Source organism: Saitoella complicata, assembly GCF_001661265.1.
Source record: "Saitoella complicata NRRL Y-17804 unplaced genomic scaffold SAICOscaffold_24, whole genome shotgun sequence".
Taxonomy (NCBI): Eukaryota; Fungi; Ascomycota; class Saitoellomycetes; order Saitoellales; family Saitoellaceae; genus Saitoella; species Saitoella complicata.
Window position 1 is genome coordinate 282218 of NW_017567015.1, and position 19092 is coordinate 301309.

General features: G+C 49.7%; 5 protein-coding genes across 5 annotated transcripts; 3 read left to right on the forward strand and 2 right to left on the reverse strand.

The window, feature by feature from the left end:
- Positions 1-1283: 1283 nt before the first annotated feature.
- SAICODRAFT_61089 (concanavalin A-like lectin/glucanase) lies at positions 1284-2588 on the forward strand (the record flags this gene model as incomplete). Its single annotated transcript, XM_019169823.1, has 1 exon — positions 1284-2588. One exon carries the CDS (start codon positions 1284-1286, stop codon positions 2586-2588), a length of 1305 nt encoding a protein of 434 aa, XP_019021896.1.
- A 1506-nt stretch (positions 2589-4094) lies between these two features.
- SAICODRAFT_9743 (uncharacterized protein) lies at positions 4095-8811 on the forward strand (the record flags this gene model as incomplete). Its single annotated transcript, XM_019172105.1, has 5 exons — positions 4095-7119; positions 7842-7906; positions 7964-8156; positions 8212-8345; positions 8404-8811. 5 exons carry the CDS (start codon positions 4095-4097, stop codon positions 8809-8811), a joined length of 3825 nt encoding a protein of 1274 aa, XP_019021897.1.
- Positions 8794-11082, reverse strand: SAICODRAFT_67585 (uncharacterized protein). The gene is made up of 5 exons (XM_019170327.1): positions 10909-11082; positions 10717-10848; positions 10525-10648; positions 9676-10470; positions 8794-9621 (listed from the first exon to the last, which is right to left on the reverse strand). The coding sequence occupies exons 1-5, from the start codon at positions 10963-10965 to the stop codon at positions 8999-9001; spliced, it is 1731 nt and encodes a 576-aa protein (XP_019021898.1). The 5' UTR covers positions 10966-11082; the 3' UTR covers positions 8794-8998.
- A 4987-nt stretch (positions 11083-16069) lies between these two features.
- Positions 16070-16474, reverse strand: SAICODRAFT_61265 (uncharacterized protein; the record flags this gene model as incomplete). The annotated part of the gene is made up of 1 exon (XM_019169834.1): positions 16070-16474. A coding segment is annotated over one exon (405 nt), but the record flags the coding sequence as incomplete, so codon positions are not given.
- Positions 16475-18915: 2441 nt separating this feature from the next.
- SAICODRAFT_9745 (uncharacterized protein) lies at positions 18916-19080 on the forward strand (the record flags this gene model as incomplete). The annotated part of the gene is made up of 1 exon (XM_019172108.1): positions 18916-19080. A coding segment is annotated over one exon (165 nt), but the record flags the coding sequence as incomplete, so codon positions are not given.
- Between the last annotated feature and the right edge of the window lie 12 nt (positions 19081-19092).

Here is a 19092-nt window from a genome sequence, read left to right on the forward strand (position 1 = left end):
TAGGCGATCGAAGACAACCGAGGGCTGTTCAAGTGTGCTCAAGTGCTTCCAACCGCGCGCGCTGCCAGACGTAGAAAACCGCGCACGGACCATCTGTGCAACTGAGACTCCCTTAATTCTCTGCCGTCAAACGAAAAAAACGCACGGACCCATGCTGTCCGAGCACGCGATTGAGTAGAAAAGTCGGAAAACGGCAATTGAGGACGACAACAGGCATAGCCTTGGCGACCAACCTGCCAATCAGTCGCACCCTTGAGTGAGCGATCTAGGCTCTTCCGCCAACGGCTGTCCTTCGTTATCCCCGCCTACGCGTGGCGGCGAACTACTCGGCTTTGTCTGGCAGTGTCTCACCAAAAAGAATCCGCCACATCGGTGCGAGCCTTGCGGATTCGGAACCCGATCGTTAGTAAAGTCATGGGTCTGTTCGCTGCACAAACCTAATCGATACCCGTTGTCCCTTGGATCAAGTTCCTATAACACAACTTTGACCGCAACGGCCAGACGCCGACAACCTTCTGGTCAACGCAACACGACCAGCAGCCATGGCCGATTCGGAAAAGGAAACGATGCCTGAAAACGTTGCCGGGAAAGAGATCACTCCCTCTCAGGCTGCTGCTGCTGAGGAACCTGTCACTCGGCCCGTCACGCCCAAGTCGCAACGTCGTATGACTATGATGGACAGCCCTTCGCCAGGCCAGCGCGTCCGAGCACCGTCTGAACAAGTAACTCCGACTACAAACCGTCGTAGGACCATGATCGAAACGACGCCGACATCCTCAAACACCACACCGTTGTTGTCGCCCGAGGAGAAGACCGACAATGCCCCTCCGGCAGCGTTGCAAGGTATCATGAAGCGCAGATCTCTCGGCCCTGAATCGCACAATCCCGCAAGTCCAGGAATGGGCCCTCGTCGGATGACCGGTCCTACACCAGACCCTACGGCTGCTGCACCCGCTGATCCTCCATCTGGCGGATCGCGCCGTCCGTCGGTTGCAACTCGACCCAGGCCGCTCTCCTCGTACGGACGTCCTTTGTCGAATTACTCCATCACGGATGCTGCGCCGCCGAGTATCGCCCGCCGCTTGTCGGGATATGACCCCAGAATGTCCATCGGTGGTGCCGAACCTCCATCAGCCGGTGGATCCATGACTGCTAACAGGCAGTTTTCTACGTATGAACCGACATCGTCTGCAACCCTTGCGCAACGCCGTGTCTCTCAATACGACCCGATGGATTCGAGAAGAAGATCGACGTACAACCAAGAAGGCCCTGCGCCGTTAGCTATGGGCTCAAGCGCTCGTCCGGTGTCTACTTTCTTTGGTGTGGATGCAACTGGACCCAGCCCGTTTAACGCACCTGAGCCCAAAGACGAGAAGGCACAGCCCGCAGTTTATACCAGGCAATTCGTGTCTAGACGTCTAAAGGGACCTGTGGAGAAGCCTTGGTTGCTGGAGGAGGATCCTCGAGAGAAGTGGGTATCGATCATTCCGATCATTGGTGTTGTCGTTGGCTTCATCGCTGCTGGGCTGTTGATCTGGGACGGTATTCGTGGTGTTGCTCATCACAAGTACTGCCCTGTTCTCATCGACGATTTCACGAACGGTTTGAATACATCCATTTGGAAGCACGACATTGAGCTCGGTGGATACGGTAATGGCGAATTTGAATGGACCACTGCGAATTCGGATAACTCCTACGTTCAGGATGGCAAACTCTTCATCATGCCAACGCTTACCAACGCAAGTCTTACCTCCAACGAGATCAACAACGGTTACACCGTCAATTTGACGGCAACCGGAGAGTGTACTTCGACGACCAAGTACAACTGTGTTGTTACCTCAAACACTACGACGGGTCAGATCATTCCTCCCATTAAGTCTGCGCGCCTTACCACCAAGGGATCTGCTTCCATTAAGTACGGCCGTGTCGAGGTCCGTGCTCGTTTACCAAAGGGAGACTGGATCTGGCCTGCCATTTGGATGTTGCCTGTCAACAACACTTACGGTGTTTGGCCAAAGTCTGGTGAGATCGACATTGCCGAATCTCGTGGAAACGACATTTTCTATCCCGAGGGTGGTAGGGACATTATCTCCTCAACTCTTCACTGGGGTCCTGACTCCGCCAACGATGGCTACTGGCGTACGAACAACAAGCATCGTTTGCCGCATACTTCTTTCGACGAAGGGTTCCATACCTTTGGTCTCGAATGGTCAGAAAAATACCTCTTCACTTACGTGGATTCTCGCTTGCAGACTGTGCTTTACACCAAGTTTCAGACGCCTTTCTGGGACCGTGGAAGCTTCCCGCTCTCCAATGCTAACGGTACGACTTATGTCAACCCTTGGTCTTCGGGTACGGCTTCTACGCCTTTCGATCAAGAGTTCTACCTTATCTTGAACGTCGCCGTTGGTGGTACTAATGGTTGGTTCGTTGATGGCAAGGACAACAAGCCTTGGGTTGACGCTTCATCGACTGCTATGGGTGACTTTTGGAGACAGAGGGACACCTGGTTGCCTACGTGGGGAAGCAGTGATCGTAGAGCGATGGTCGTGGACAAGGTCTCGATGTGGCAGCAGTGCGATAATTAGACGATATGATCTGCGATAGCTACGTGATCTTTTGGTGTTATGGGCTTTAGAATTTGCTAGTTAACGATTCGTTATACCAATTGCCAGAATTATCTGAGGATGCATAAGCATCACGAACACTCGTAGATCATGATCAGCTCAGAGGAACGACGATCCCAACAGTTCATGGTACTTAATCCGGTCAAACTGTTAATTGCTCAACCATCTACCCTTGTTCATGGGATACGAGTTTACAATCAGTTTGTGCCTCATCCGTCCTTTGTGTCTCCCTTTTTACACCCATGCCATGGCCATGTCTCATCCAGCCTCGTCTCACTCAACGGGTGAACCGCGAACCAGCCTCTGGGAAGCAGCCACCCAATAAGCTTTTGAACACGATTGAAAGCTCAGAGAAGGTCAAAGTGAATCGAAATAATCAGCTTCGACTTTTGGATGTAACAAGGATATCCAGGTCAATTACGAGTGTACGACCTGTCGTAGCATTGGTGTGCGCGTGCACGCGCTGCACGATCTGGACCCCCGGCAATTCGGAACCAAAAAGTCAGCACCCTTAAACAAGGCCACGCTTTGACAGGTAACCGTGTCGATTAACAGTCGTACGAGCTTGCGTCTTACGTTTTCTTTGCATCGTCATTGCAATTGCAGTTATAATCGACCGCCAAATAATTTCTTTGGTGTGCGTAGAACTTTAGAACTGTGAGAACTCTCACCCGAAACCTTAATTCTGCCGTAGAAGCTCCATGCTTTCGCTGACGACGCCCGTCCCGAACGACATGAAAAGACGTAAAAACCGCCCCTGCCAATGACAGAATAACTACGAGAAACTCCTATAGACCCTAATTATTGACGACGGATGTTAAGCGAAAGTATGTACATACGAAGCTCGAGCATGCTTCGGACGTGAGTGCACGTGTAACGGTATAGTGTCAAGAAAATCTCCGAGATCTTCGTGAGGCGAATTCTCGGTTCACGCGGGTTCTGACGGTCCGAGCGCGAAAAAAAGTTCTTGCATAGTTTGCAGATCAATAGCAGCTGGCCAGGCGAATTGGCAGTGAAGACAAGCGTGCGAACGAACAACTACGATGGATTCGCATGAAAGAGCGGTTGGTTTTCTCTTCCTTTAGTTATCCTAGGCCTGGCTGGGTTTCGATCTGTTTCCTCATGCGGGCATGGTCCGTGCGCGCGAGGCCCAACCCCAACCCCAGTAAGTAAAGTCCAGAGCCGAAACCTTTCATCCGTTGAGCGCCAGGCAGTCCACACTGCTGCTAAGAGTGCCCTGTCTCATCGCCACCTAATAATCGAAAACGCCCGATTTCGATTGCAAAGGGTTCCCTCTGATCTGTCGGGCTTCCTTTCGTAATGCTCCGTACAAGTACGACTACGCTCCCTCCACCGTGCTCCAAGTCCTGTTGGCCCAACCGCCGAATCATACCCGACAGTAAGGGAGGCAGCAAGAATTGATCTGATCACTGTAACGTTTTCTCAAGCTCTTGCTCGTCGACGACAATGTCCGATATCACTCCGCCTACACCGACACCTGCAGAGAAGGAGCGAAGGCCGAGTATGGCCGGAAAATTCTGGAGAGGATTGAACGATCGCATCGATGACGTCGCCGAATCATACATTGGCTTTCTTGACAGCACCGGCGCCGCCATCAGCACTGCAACGAATGCGTTCACCGGCACCTACACATTGCGGAATCCCAGCGTTGCCGGCCCCAATGGCCGAAAACCGAGCGTCTCCCCTCAGGATATCCGGAAACCCAGTATTGTCTCCTATCATGGAGATCCGGATACCGATTCCCTAGACAGTGACGAACCGCTCAAGAAGCCGCCATCAGCACCCCCAGTACGAAGGGCATCCGTGGCACCTGAGGACAAAGGTAGGTCCTTCTCGCTCTTCGGGCGCAAAGAGACCGTCGTCAAAGGTCCGGCTACGCCGCCGCTCATGCATCAGGAGAAGTTCATGCCCGTCGAGAACGATGATCGAGCATCATTGGTTTCTGCAACTTCGTCGGATATGGATAAGAAGGAGCCTGAAGATCGTCCAAGTGAGGGTCTCTGGGTTGACGCGATCCGACACGAAATGATGATGGAATTCATCCAGAGTGCATGTGAGAACCATGGGTGGACGGTGGCTAACCCGTTGACGGGACAAATGGAACCTGATCGTGGTGTCATTCTTCGTGTCGGTCGTGGTGAGTGGAAGTGTGCTCTACCTTCTACGACTGGTTCCACGTATCACTCAATGATCGCTGCCATGAACGTTGAAGTCGCCTTGACTATCGACTCCAAACTCGTCAAGAAGATTCTTCAGAAGCTTCCTCAAAGCTCAACTGATGTGCCTCTCCTTGATGGTACGAAATATCAGATCATCGACACCATGTCAGATCTGACACGTGCCCGAAAGCACCAGTACTCTGCTTTCATTCGCGACGAGCAGATCCTTGTGGTTTGGGCTGATGCTGCGGATGAAATCCTTCATCGTGCCGATGAAATGGAGCAGCGCCTTCTGCAGCTCGTTTGGGGTGCGGGCAGAATCGAGAATTTGCTCAAAGGTGCCAACGGAAAGACACCAGTCATTGAGGAGCTCGACCTTGAGAAAGGTGACGAGTACTATGACGAGGACGGTGAATATATCCCGGAAGTGAAGCGTCGGGTTATTCTCATCAACCCTATCTGCGTCTCGATCACTCTCGCCCTTATCATTATGGTCCTCGGAGCTGGTTGGCGTCAATTGGCAGGAGAGATCGTTGTCGATCACTCGTACGTCCGTCTCTTGCTTCTCATTCTCACACCCATCGAAGTCTTCTTCACTCTTTTCTTCATGCAGGTCATCGTTGGATGTTTGTTGCAGATCTTCGGTCCGATTCAGCAGATGAACATCAACTCCAAGTACTACTCCGGTATCAGGCCTCGACGCCTGAAGGATGTACCTCTCCCTCACATCACCATCCAGTGTCCTGTCTACAAGGAGTCCCTGACTACCGTCATTGATCCCACGGTACGTTCGGTCAAGCAGGCAATGTCGGCATACGAGTTGCAAGGCGGTTCTTGCAACTTGTTCTATAATGATGACGGCCTTCAGTTGATTTCGGAGGAAGACCGTCAGGCACGTATGGAATACTACCAAGATCATGGCATTGGCTGGGTTGCTCGTCCGGCTCATGGTAAAGATGGTTTCCTTCGTCGTGGACGATTCAAGAAAGCCTCAAACATGAACTTTGCCATGATGATTAGTAACAAAGTCGAGGAGGTCTTGGAGCAAGTCGAACGTCCTGAAGGGTGGTCTGATGTCGATGAACAGAAAGCTTATGATGATGCGCTCCGAAGGGTCGTCGACGAAGATGGACGCGCATGGGCTGCCGGCGATATCCGCATTGGAGATCTCATTCTCATCATTGACTCTGACACTCGTGTCCCTGTTGACTGCTTGCTCGATTCTGCTTCGGAGATGACGCAGTCACCTGAGATTGGTGTTCTTCAATACGCCTCTGGTGTCATGCAGGTTTCGTTTGACTTTTTCGAAAATGGTATTACGTTCTTTACTCAACTTATCTACACAGCTATTCGTTACACTTGTGCCAACGGTGACGTGGCTCCCTTTGTGGGGCACAATGCCGTGCTCAGATGGGAAGCCATCCAGCAAGTATCCTACATGGATGAGGATGGTTACCCCAAGATTTGGTCCGAGTCTCACGTCTCGGAAGATTTTGACATGTCTCTGCGTCTACAAATTCTCGGTTATACGATCCGCCTAGGTGGATATACCGGAGACGGCTTCCAAGAAGGTGTCTCGTTAACGGTATACGACGAGTTGGCTCGTTGGGAAAAATACGCCTACGGATGTAACGAATTGCTGTTCCATCCGCTTCGTCTTTGGTTCACTAAAGGACCGTTCACTCCTTTGTTTCGCACTTTCTTTTTCTCCAACATTCGTTTCACTTCCAAAGTCACTATTATTTCATACATCGGAACTTACTACGCTATCGGAGCCGCTTGGATCTTAACCATTGCAAACTACTTTGCCATCGGCTGGTACAATGGATATCTCGACAAGTGGTACGTTGATTCGTGGAAAGTGTGGTTCTCCTTGGTTATCGTCTTCAACGGTCTTGGAAATGTCGCTCTTGCGATTATGCGATACCGTATCGGTGAGCGTACCTTCCTGTATGCTTTCTACGAAAACTTCAAGTGGATTTTCATGCTTGCTATCTTCCTTGGAGGTTTATCCTTGCACGTTTCTGCTGCCCTGTTGTCTCACATGCTCGAGTACAACTTGCAGTGGGGTGCTACAGGAAAGGAAGTCACTATCACTAACTTTTGGATTGAGTTGCCGAAGATTCTGAAGCAGTTCAAGTACAGTTTTCTTTTCGGTCTCCTTTCCATCATCACCATGTGTATCATGGCGAGTCCAGTGATCCCCTATCAATGGAGGATCACAGACTTCATTGCCATTGTGCCTCTGAGTACTGTGATTTCCAGTCACTTGCTTATGCCTTTGGTGTTGAACCCTGCTATTACGTCTTTCAGTTACTAAGAATATTTTTATGTTGATTTGAGGTTGGGGGATTTTACGTTTGGGATACAGCGGGCGTTTTCTTACTTACATTCTATCTAACATATACCATTATAGCTACCTAGGCATAGCTATGGCTAGACTAACAATACCAGTGAATTTTACATTGCTTCATCAGCGGCATTCTTCTTCCCTAGACTTCTACCCTCGCCTGAGTTCTACACGGCAGCTCCGGCGGCAGTTGTCGGCCGCGGTCCTGGGCGTGTGGATTTAGGAAACATCGCATCCACGCAGACGCTCGGGATACAAGGGTAATCTGAGCCAATTCGGAATGTTTCATTGAACGAGTAAAGGCCAATGTCAAGCTCAGCTACCCGCTGTATTTCGTCCAAGACACCGGCCAACGTACGTTTGCTGTCGTTCGGGCGCCGGGACCCCCGCATCCGCCGACCCCACACCATATGAAGGTCGCAAGTACCAGACGACAACAGGAAGCAGCAGCTCACCTTTACAGTCGCTTGAAATGACTGCAAACGTATCCAAAATATATCGAGAGAGGATCTTTGATGGGAAAGTGGTCTTCGTTACCGGTACGCTGGCTGTTTGTTACCTACTCGTCTGGAGCACGATCTGACTCAACGGTTTTTAGGCGGAGCTGGATCCATCTGTCGCGGTCAAGGTGCACTGCTCTTCACAGTCACTGTTGTGTGTGAGATGCTTATACGTGACCGACAGTCGAAGCCTTGGTCAGCCTCGGTGCGGACGCTGTCATAGTTGGCAGACGTCAGAACATCCTCGATGTGCGTTGTTACGCTCAGTGAATGAGGATATCAGGCTAACCGATACCTAATCCATAGAAAGCTGCCAGTGAGATTGCTCAGCTTCGCTATGGAGCACGTGTGATTGGGATTGCTGCGGACGTTCGTGATGATCAGTCCTTGAAAGCTGCGGTGGATCGCGCTATTGAGCAGTTCGGGCGACTCGATCTCCTCATCTGCGGTGCGGCCGGTAATTTCCTCGCTCCGGTTGATAATCTAAGTGCCAATGCTTGTATGATATGGCTTACTCTTCTGGCCCGCATGTTCGCTAACTCAAAACGCGCAAGTCAAGCAAGTGGTTGCAATTGATTTGCTCGGGACGTTCAACACAGTGAAAGCGGCTATACCTCATCTGAAGAAGACGAAAGGCAAAATCCTCTTTGTTAGTGCTACACTTCATTATACGGGTGTTCCCTTCCAGGTGCGTCATTGCGTACTCAATGTGCATTTGCAGTTATTTATACATGAACAAATTTCAGAGCCATGTCGCCGCCGCCAAGGCTGGAATAGATGCATTGGCCAAAAATCTGGCGGTCGAGTACGGTCCTTGGGGAATCACGACCAACGTTATTGCGCCTGGGCCCATCGGCGAAACAGAAGGCATGTCAAGATTATTGCCACAAGAACTTAAAGATAAGGCAGATTCCGCCATACCCATGCAACGAATGGGCAGGATTCAGGACATTGCAGATGCAACCGTTTTCTTGTTCAGCGATGCTGCTCAATGGATCAATGGCGCGATTTTAGTTGTTGATGGAGGAGCCTGGCTCAGAGATCAGAGCGGTCCACTTCCGTACCCGCAAGCTGTGCTCGAGCCTGCCAAGGCACTCGAAGGCATGACTGTTGCTGGAGCGAAAGGTGCCAAGAAAGGCGGCGCAAAGTTATGAATTTCTTGTGGGGAAAGCACTTGAGAACGTATTCATGTGCATTCACAGAAAGTGGCAGATATTTCAGAGTAGTGTACGATAACATTGATGAGTTTCATACTTCCAATTAACCTAGATTCACCACTATTAAGTATGTAGATAATGCTTGCTGAATGTAGTGTGCGATGATGGTATATCACCAAGGATTTCACGATAGCCCTACCAATGCCCGCGTTTCCTTTACCACTGGGCTGATTGCACTCAAGATTACCATGGTCAAACCATAGATGGCAAAGGCAACGCAACTCAAAGCTGCTGCTCTTGGGTCTGTAACGAGCAAATGCGCCGTCGAAATCGCTGAAGCATTTGTACCCAGAGCCACCCCTCTCGTCACGTAGTCGTCATCAGGAATGCGGAGATATCGTAGCAGTTGGTCTCCGATGAGGACGCCTAAGATGCCTGATAAGATAGCCAATACCACCAGCAGCGACATATCACCGCCCAAATTGGAAACAATAGGTGTCGCGAGAGCAAGAGTTACAGAGCGAGCCACGAAACTCAGGCTTCGTGTCGAAGAGATACCAATTGCATGGCAAACCAACGGGTAAAGGAAAAAGCTTGCAACAGCCATGCCAACGCAAGGGATCACAACCTCCAGGAAATGACGACCGAGTTCCTTGCGATATTTAAACATCGGAATTGCGAGTGATGCGATTGATGCGTCAAGCACGCTTCCAAGAATATCGCCGGCACCAGGTGCTGGCACGCGGTGGGATCTGTTCGGATCGAACAGGGTCAGATATTTAGTCTTCGTTGAATACTGGTGCAGCCCTAGATGACAGCAACTTAGCAATGTGACGCGTAGTCAAACCCCTTGATACATACCATGGTCAAAACTCTCCCCGCGCATCAGCGTTACTATGAATACTCCGAGCATCATCAAGCCGGCGCACGTCAAAATAGGGTGAATAAACCGCTTGATCTTTATCGGGATGGCGAACGCAGCGTAGAAAGCCAAAATGTTTAAGGGAAGCTGAACGGGCATGGCATAACCCGAGAGCATGTAGACCACTAAGCCAACACCAAACAACGTCGTGTACGTGAGTGTATCAAAGTGGGCAAGGATCCATGCGGTCATGGCTCGTCGTCGTGTGTAAGGTGTCCACTCGGGATGAAGTGACGATTGCCTGGTAGGACCTTGCGTCGTTGTCGTTTGTTTGTCAGTTAGAATCTGCTCAATTCGTGAGCATACGGGCCCTATTCCCCGAAGACGGGACACATTGGCTGCTCGGGGCGGAGATGGAAGGCCGAACATGATAGGTTGCGCTTCTTGATCTTCATAGTCCACACTCGTTCTTCTGGTGTCTGTCGCTGAGATGATTCCGTTTGGAACATCAGGGCTCATTGCCCCAGGGGTAATCTCGGTTGGTGTCGCAGGTTCTGCATTTCGAGGATCCACGTCTTGCAATGGGATTGCATCGCCTCGTGGATCGTCATCGGCTCTCTCAGTCATGGCACGTTTCGAGGTACCAAAGAGGAGGCTGAGGAATCGTACACTGTATGCTGTTATAGGCATACCCACCAAAAAGCCCACCAGAAATACTACACCGATCTTGACAATCTCTACCCCGCCGACTGCGGGTGATAAGGGTAGCGTGATAAAAGACGGTGTGAACAGGACTACGGCATTCATTAGCGTATGTCGGAAATTGATCACTTTAGCATTGCGTTTACCATTGATCCAGCGCAGGCAGAAGCCTGCCGGAACCTCAATCCACTTGACGACGTCGTTCACCTTGCGCCCTGCAACGAGTTCGAAGGCAATGAGGAACAAGAAGAGGATGATAAGACATGCAACCTATGAAGTCAAGGTAAGTCACGCGTTTTCTTGTAAAGAAGATTGATGCTGATCTCGCTGTTACTTACACTTGCAGGGAATGATACCCCTGTCAACGCGATCAATCGATCCAGCCCCCAAATCGCACAGAGCATCAGCAGAATGCCTACCGGAACCGCAATCCAGTCATTGAGTCGTTTCTTCCACGAAGCAGATGTCGCCTGGCAAACACCGATCAGTCAGGCCTATACGCGACAACAAAAACAAAGTGCTGAGCCCACCTCATAGATAGCAGCAGAGATGTCGATAACGAAGCTGATCGGCCTTGATTGAGCCATGCCCGTAACTAGGCTCCGCAACTGCGACTGATGAACCCTCGCGATATCAGCTTGTTCAGCAAGCTTACAACCTTTTCTCAGTTGGTATTCAAGGCTTTTCTTTGAGAATCCCGGGACTTTTTCGGCGAGGAGGGGTATGTACGTCGCAAAACGCGGGGTGAAGTTTAGGTGTAGGCGTGCGGCACGCTCGTCGGCTAAAGTTGACTCAATTGAAGCGCGACCCTCGACTTATGGGAAACCTGACAAAACCGTAACAAGGACTAACAATGATCATTTACACAAACATCCAGCATTTCACCAGACTGAGAGGCATCCACTCCTGGCATAGTAGTATGCCTTCGCTTTCGCTTGCTCTCTCCTTCTGCTTCACGCTCCAGGACCTTCTTCATCTGCTGACATTCTTTCACCTCCTTCAGCTCCTGGCTAATTCGTTTCATCTCCGCCTGGAACTCATCAAGTCTCGCTTTCAGGCCATCAACCAGGCCTTTTATGTCTTTGGATAGAACAGGCCTCTCCTTGACTTCAATCACACTCTCATCCTCGCCTTCGTCCTCGCCTTCAACCTCGTTCTCGTCACCACTCTCGCAATTGCTCACAGAAAAAGTCTGCTCGGCATCTTGTGAAGCCCTCTGACCTCTCTAATAGGCTTGACATTGTCAAGAGTTTGAGGCCTGGGACTGATCAGCTGTTCACCACTTGTTCCAGTCACTGAGCTCATAACAGCACCAACAGGGGCCACAATGTTGTTCTCATGTTCACAAGGTTTGGCTGCCTTGACACAAAGCCAACATTTGTAATTCCCTCGAGAATGAACATCTTTAGCAAAAAGACAAAAATATGCTTTGTGAGCTGGTGCAATACTTCACTCTGATTTCGGTTTGTTCCACCACTTTGAAAATAAAACCTGACAGCACTGACACTTCTGCTCATCCATGAAGATAATGTTGCTCTGAACTGTGGATCAGATCGGCCCTTTCTTTGTGAGGATTGGTGATATTTGTCATATTGGTGCAGTTTGGAAGGGGTTGGAGTGATGAAGTGCTGCTGGGAGTGGACAACAAGCAGTAAGCTCCTCTCTGGTTTTCAAACCAGCTACACAGACTTGCATGACCTTACAGCAGGAGTGATCTGCCCTTTACAATGGGGGTAGTCAATCCTCTGCAAAATTTACAGCGAATTAGATTATAATCCAGGGCATGCTACGCTAAGGTCTGACCAACCCTTACAAAACATAGACAGATTATTTTTTCAGCAGGCATTTAGCTCCCGCTCACGTGAATATCCAAGGTGGTGAGTTTGGCTCGAGGCAGGTTGATCAACGTGGCTACGCAGATCATGCGCAGATTCTGAGTGATATCTGCATGGATTTCCTAATTGGGCGCATCCGCTCACCCTAGGCGACTATTTTCAAGCGATTATTTTTACGACCCTGCTCGAGCGCCTCGTAAAGATAATAGATGTTTATGCATAGTTTCCATGGCAACCGCTGGATTAAAAACTAAGCGATTATTTTTTGCAGAGGATTGACTACCCCCAATAACATTCCTTTGGCTGACCTCAGCCCAGAGTGGGCCCTGTGGCTCATACACCTTGGCGTCACTTGTTCTTCTTGGAACCCCTTATCAAAATTTCATCTTGCAAAGCTCCTCCTGATAGCCATGGTTACGGGCCTTGATGACTGCTGCTTCAGATATCAAGATACTCATGAACAAGCTTTGCACCTGAATTCCACTGCTTTTTGACCAATAATACTACACGATCGCTGGCTGATTCAAAGCGATTTTCCTGACATTGCGGGGGTTCTTACCTGATAAAAACTACGGATTAAGCTCAATCTTATCGACGATCATCCGGAATCCATACGTGCACCGAGCTCGAAAATCAAGGAGAACGTTGTAAAAAGTGCAGATCAGTTGCAATGCTTTTGTGAAGTTTTGCCTTCTTCGTGTAGTAATTGCCCGATAACTCGATACAGGCATGAGTTAACACACAACAAGTAATCGTGCACTGAGCCCGGCCTGGTAATGTAGTGTATTTTTTTTTTGAAGTAGGGATCGAGTACAATTGTAATTATAACCTGGCCAAAGGTATTGCCTATGCTTGAAGTAATTGTGGACAAAAATATCATCTTAATTCTTCATTCTTTTGTAGGGCATAGTCCTTCTTTTTTTGAGGCTTTCACGTACCAATTGCTTCATTTTAGCAGGTTTAAACCATGGTTTCTTTTGGCATCATCCAGGGTTTTTTTGGGCGTAATCCATGATACTATCAACCGAATTCTTGAAAACATAGGGACGTTGTTAGTAATTGGGGGTCAAATGCGCAGCATTATGCAGGTCAAAACAGTACAAGGTAGGAGAACTATATTACGATTATGCCAGTAGCTATTATAGCAGAAATGGTGGTTATGTCACTTAATATGTCAGCACAACCTAACTCAGAGAAGAAATCTCAATCAACACCTGGCGTTGATCTTCTTTGTAGGGACTCAACATTTTCAGGAAAATCCAAGTAGTGGGAGGCCGGAGGTTTATACATTCGCTTCTCAAGCCGAGTCATACGTCGTCTCTCATCTATCACCCGTCCTGCGTACGACTCTCCACGGTGTTTACAACGGCCATGCACAGTGCGTCCAACACCCCTGTCGCTTGAACACCCATACATCATCCTTACGCCTCTCTGCTTCACTTTATAAAACCAACAATGAAGGACGCAGCAGCGCCATCTGCTGATCAAGAAGTAATGTTGCGTGTAAGGTCTACGAGTGTATACTGACTTGAGCGTGTGCTGCCAAGAATGTCTCCCACAGATTCTGCACAAGCAGCATTACGTCCCAACATTGCCCATCGTCGTCTTCTATCGTCCGTACGAATTGACTGAATCAACAACTCCCCATCTAACAGCACGCCTGGCATGACCACATACAGTAGCAGTAGCAGTAGCAGTAGGATCTAGTAGGTGGTCATGACCCGTAACGGAGCGTCATGCGCTCGTGGATTACGCTCGTGTAATTAAGTTTCGAAAACCGGAAGCACCTGCGCGTGGGTTTTACACGAGCGGAATTCACGAGCCTCAACTTGCTAGGGTGAATGCTGTCCGACCAAATGCTGTGTCGACTGAATGCTGCTTGTTTGCATTATCCGCGAAGCTTAAGACCAAGGCTCGCGGGCGGCGCGCCCTGTTTCATTACTTAGCCAGACTTAAAACGCGTCTAAAAGACATCAGCTGGCATGCACAACCGAGAAGCTACACGAGAAGATAACACGAGAATTACTCAAGGATTGCTAGGTAGATTACATGACGGTAGGTGTCTACGCAACTGACACACGATCTTCCCACGGTTTACATGTCATGTAAAGTTTACATGATGATTACCTGCTGATTTCATGTCAGTTACATGAGCGAATCGTCCGTAGGGATGGTTTAGTGCATGACTGTGTACATGTTGTGGTTGTGCAGCAAAGTGTCTGCATACACCAGGGCACCCCTTGAGAATTTCTGAAAATCCCAAGTCCCCATGCGTATGGCTCCATCGGCAACAAAGGTCAAGACCAGCTATGGATGACATTGCTTGTACATCACTGAGATATTTCCAACATCCTGGGTTATAGGTCCTTACTTATTCCTACTGTAACTCTATCAGGACACTCATAATATCAATACACTATTTCTACCTAGTAATCTCGCTTTCTTGTTTTAATAATACTGCATTTTCTGTGATTTTTCTAGACCTAGACCAATTGCATCATGAATTATGCTGAATCATATCGTGGTTTGGGTCCCGCAATCCATGATTTGGAATGATGGATTAAACGGGTTTTTTTAATCCATGATTCTCGCGACCGTAGGGAAGGCACTGAAATCATGGTGTCATGTATGCTATGATCTCTTGTGAATATCCATGATTTTTTTGTGGAATGTAATCGACGTTTTTGACATGGATTTTGGCGTGGTTCGTTATCCACACTGATCGCTATGATCCGTCTGTAATCCTCGTATAATCCATGATTGTGATGTGGATTACGCACTCACCTACCCTACGACCTGAAGAAGTATGGGAATCCCAGAACTTTTGTTAGGAGGTATGGGATTTCCATAACTTTAATCTGGGTTTGTTCTGGGATTTTCCCAGAACTAGTTTACTACGGGATTTGTTCTGGGATTCGATTCTGGGAAAATCCCAGAACAAGGTAAGTATGGGATTTGTTCTGGAATTCAAGTATGGGATTATTCCATAACAGTCGTAGTATGGGATTCGTTATGGGGCCTGTTATGGGATTTGAGTTATGGGATTTGAGTTGTGGGATTATCCCAGAATAAAAGTATGGAATTTGTATTAGTCAATAGTATCCTGGTCCTCGTCATTGTAATCCAACAGAAGTCTTGCCGCGCTCCTGCACCCGTAAGTCTCCCGGTCAATGATCCAAGCTGGACTCCTGCCATGCCCTGAGGCAGTGAGAGTTTGCGTGAATAACGTGCCAACTAGCCGCTTGATCGAGGAGACGTGAATCCACTCGTATAGATCACCCGGAGGACGAGTGTTAACCACGAAGAAGGAACTGCGGCGCAACTGTGCAGGACTGTAACACCGGACATAGGCCAAAGGATGGTAGGTACCACCTACAAACGGTCTCGCAAACAACATAACTTCTCCATAGAACACTTCCCGTGGTGTATCGCTTGTTTGCTGTGTGTACAGAATGATGTTGGAAGCACGAGTGATGTCAGCCCTCCGTTGAGACTCATAAGATCCCACCATATCTCCTGCATTGCAAAGCTGGAACCGTTTGTAAGTCCTGATTGTCTTCTCAAGACGAGAGGAGGCCTGGATTGACCGCAGCTCAAAGTAGGCAATCAAGTAGCGGTATGCCCGGGCGTTCAAGACAATCTCAACCTCTGGAGAGATGAACCAGCCCCAGCAAGTTTCGTACATGAACAAGCGATCAGGAGGAGGACCCTTCACTTGGATCATCGAGTGCTTAAACTCTTCGCTTGAGTCACGCGCAAATCGGTAATGCTTGATCTGCTCATCCAGAAACACAGCGGTTGCCAAGCTCTTGTTTAACTCGGGCCGAGACCTAGCCTGAGGGACAATCATACCATTCACACGCTCCATGGGGAAGGCCCAGTATACCCAAGCAGGTCCTAGCCATTCCATGGAATCCCCCACGTGAAGTAGCATGTGTATCGAAGAAGGACAGACTGAGAGGCGGTTGTAATCGTACTGGTAGTATAACTCCTCATACTCCATGACAAAGTCCTTGTAGAGCGTTCGAATGGTGCTCAGCTTATCCTGGGTGACTTCAAACTCGATAGACATGGCGTAAACTCGACAAAGTTTCTCCCAATTACTCAAGAAGGCCTCGGGCAATCGGCCCGAGAGCAGAGGGACAGAATACAATGTCATCCACAGAGACCATTCTGTAGCACGAAAACCAGCAGGGTGCTTCGCTATATTGCGAGGACCACGACCCAGGGCGTTCGGTATGTACCTTCGGCAAGCTCTCATGTCCTCTCCAATCTCCTCCCACATCTTCGGAGTCAGTACCCACGGGTCTTTAGCGCGAGCCTTCCTACCTCGAGCCTGAGTGCCGCCGGCTTGTGTGCCGACAGGTTGAGTACCGACGGCTTGTGTGTCAGCATCACCGTCACGAGGATCAGCGTCGGGATTAGCACCTTGTAAAGGGCCAGTGGGTCTCGGCGGAGCGTTACGGTCACCACCCGGCCTGTCAGGTGCTGGGGCGTGAGTGCCAGCCGGTAATCGTCCATCCCAGAGGTTGTGCAGCAAGTGACATAGGTTATCGCAGATCAAATGCATGACGTCAATGCCAAAGCTCATGGGCCAATGGAGTGTTGGAAGCCTGTGAAGTACGGCAAATCCAGACAGTCCAGTACGAGTACGGAGCTCAGTGTCATTCGCTGCAGCAACATCCATGATGTCTTGCCTCATGTTCTTGCGATACGGTAGATGTTCTGGGTCCCATTGGCGGTTCTCCCATACCTCCGGCGGACGATGCATGTTTGTGCATGGGCTGTGGGGGTAGTAACTATGCTGAGCAGCCTTGACTCTCGTCCCAGCAAACTCGCACATCCAGCAAGGGCACCGACCGCTGTGTCCCACAGTTTGCATCAACTTCTTTATCGCGGGACGATCACCAGCAACAGCGCAGATGTAGGCCCTCATCTTGAAAGTGCGACAGCCCACGACCTCACTCCTCGATGCGTCGAACACACCATTGATGCCCTCGTACAGTGCTTCAAACTCTTCGATGAGAGGAAGCAAGAACGAATCCAGGTCGGTGGGCTCATTGGCGCCGGGTACGACACCCACAAGCAGCATGTTCTCCTTGAGGTAGCGGATTTCTGGATCCAGGTTCAAATTGACGAGCAGAATAGGCCAAACACCATGGGTCTTCTGTCGAATGAGCTGCACGCCATCTGTAGCCAACAGAAAGGCAACATCGTGTGGATCGTTGAAGCACTTGCCTGTACGCTTCAGCGTGCGAAAGAGTCTCCCATCCCAGAAATCCCTTACCCCATGAAATGGCGTCTCGACAGTGAGCTTTCTCACGTACTTCTTCAGCTCCGTAGCCCGTTGCTTGTTCGCCCATTGAAGAGCGAGGCGAGGGATGACAGGAATGTACAAGAACGTCGATCGTCCTGTCTGAGTGGCCTTGCCCTTGTTGCGTGATGACTTCCCATCAACGAAGACACCAGCTGGAAGAGGTAGCGATTGCTCTTCTTGACGATGACTGAACTTTCGAGGCTCTCCGCAGGGACATATCTCGAGATCCTTCAAATCGCCAGTGTATGCGATACAGCTATTGATACAGCAATCGAAGATCTTTGCCTTAATGCCGGTGATCTTGGCGAGAGTTCTGATGGCTCGATCAAGCGTAGGGACATCTTCTCCCATGATTCCTCGTAGATGCTGGTATGAGCGATCCGTAGTATTGTAGTGCGTCTTCCAAAAGAGCAACTTCACCATTCTCTCCACATCGACGTCCGTCTCCAGTTCATGGTTGTATTGCAAAGCTTCAAAGTTGAAATCGTAGGAATCGAGGAGCATCTGCACCGAGTCATGAGGGCTCTCGTCTTGGGGAGGAGCGTGGTTGACGTTTCCACTATCTTCGTAACCAGATTCCTCGCCCGCACTGTCCAGATCGGATGAGCCGTCTTGAGCATTGACCCACACGCCTGCAGCGCAAGTCTCTCCAAGGTTCATGCTCTCGGCCCGAGACGACTCATCAAGCACTAGCTCACTTGTCTCGTCCTCAGAAGACTCGTACTCCTCGTGCTCCTCCTGATTCGTCATGGCAGCTACTCCCACCAGCGAAGTGTCAGCATCTGCTGAATCATCATCCCACTCGATATTGAAGGCAGTATCGACTTCTCCGTCCTGATCTCCCATCTCTGGCTGAGCATGGTACACCAGGACTTCATGATCGGATCCACTTGGAAACATGTTCGAAGGTGCAGTCTTCAGTAACGCCCTCATTCCCTGCCATTGACGTCGATGTCGAAAGTACGTTTTCTTGCTGACTATCTGGCCATGCTTGGAGGAGCCATGTCGAGGACACCTGCAGCGATATTCAAGTCTTCTACGTCGAGGCATAAATGCAGCTGGAGGAATCAATGAGAAAGTCAGCAATGAAAGGAAGCGTGAGCAACAGCGATAGTGGCCCGTGGGTTTGCTTGAAAGTTGAGCGAGCAAAAGCGTTATAGCTATGAGCGATTCGATATTTACGAAGAGCAATTGCACAAACGAGTACGTGTTGCAACTTGCCGCTTGCTGGCGCAGTTACTCAACGCAGTCTACTGTAACCTTAATTGACACAAGGTTTTGCGAGGCAACTGCCCTACACCCCTGAGCGCCGGCGCCCAGGAAATTCCAAAGTCGAAACCTAAAATCAGCGCAAGAGAGCTCTACACAATTGACGAATGCCCACCATGACCATGAGTGACCGACTATCGACTCACGGCAGCCGGGTTAGGGTTAGGGTTAGGGTTAGGGTTAGGGTTAGGGTTAGGGTTAGGGTTAGGGTTAGGGTTAGGGTTAGGGTTAGGGTTAGGGTTAGGGTTAGGGTTAGGGTTAGGGTTAGGGTTAGGGTTAGGGTTAGGGTTAGG

What these genes read in the sequence shown, in the direction of transcription:
- SAICODRAFT_67585 (XM_019170327.1), bottom strand. Translation starts at nt 10,965, where the DNA reads ATGGCTCAATCAAGGCCGATCAGCTTCGTTATCGACATCTCTGCTGCT. An exon ending in GGGTATCATTCCCTGCAAGT is followed by an intron (nt 10,649 to 10,716) that starts GTAAGTAACAGC and finishes TTGACTTCATAG; the next exon opens with GTTGCATGTCTTATCATCCT. An exon ending in CGGGGAGAGTTTTGACCATG is followed by an intron (nt 9,622 to 9,675) that starts GTATGTATCAAG and finishes GCTGTCATCTAG; the next exon opens with GGCTGCACCAGTATTCAACG.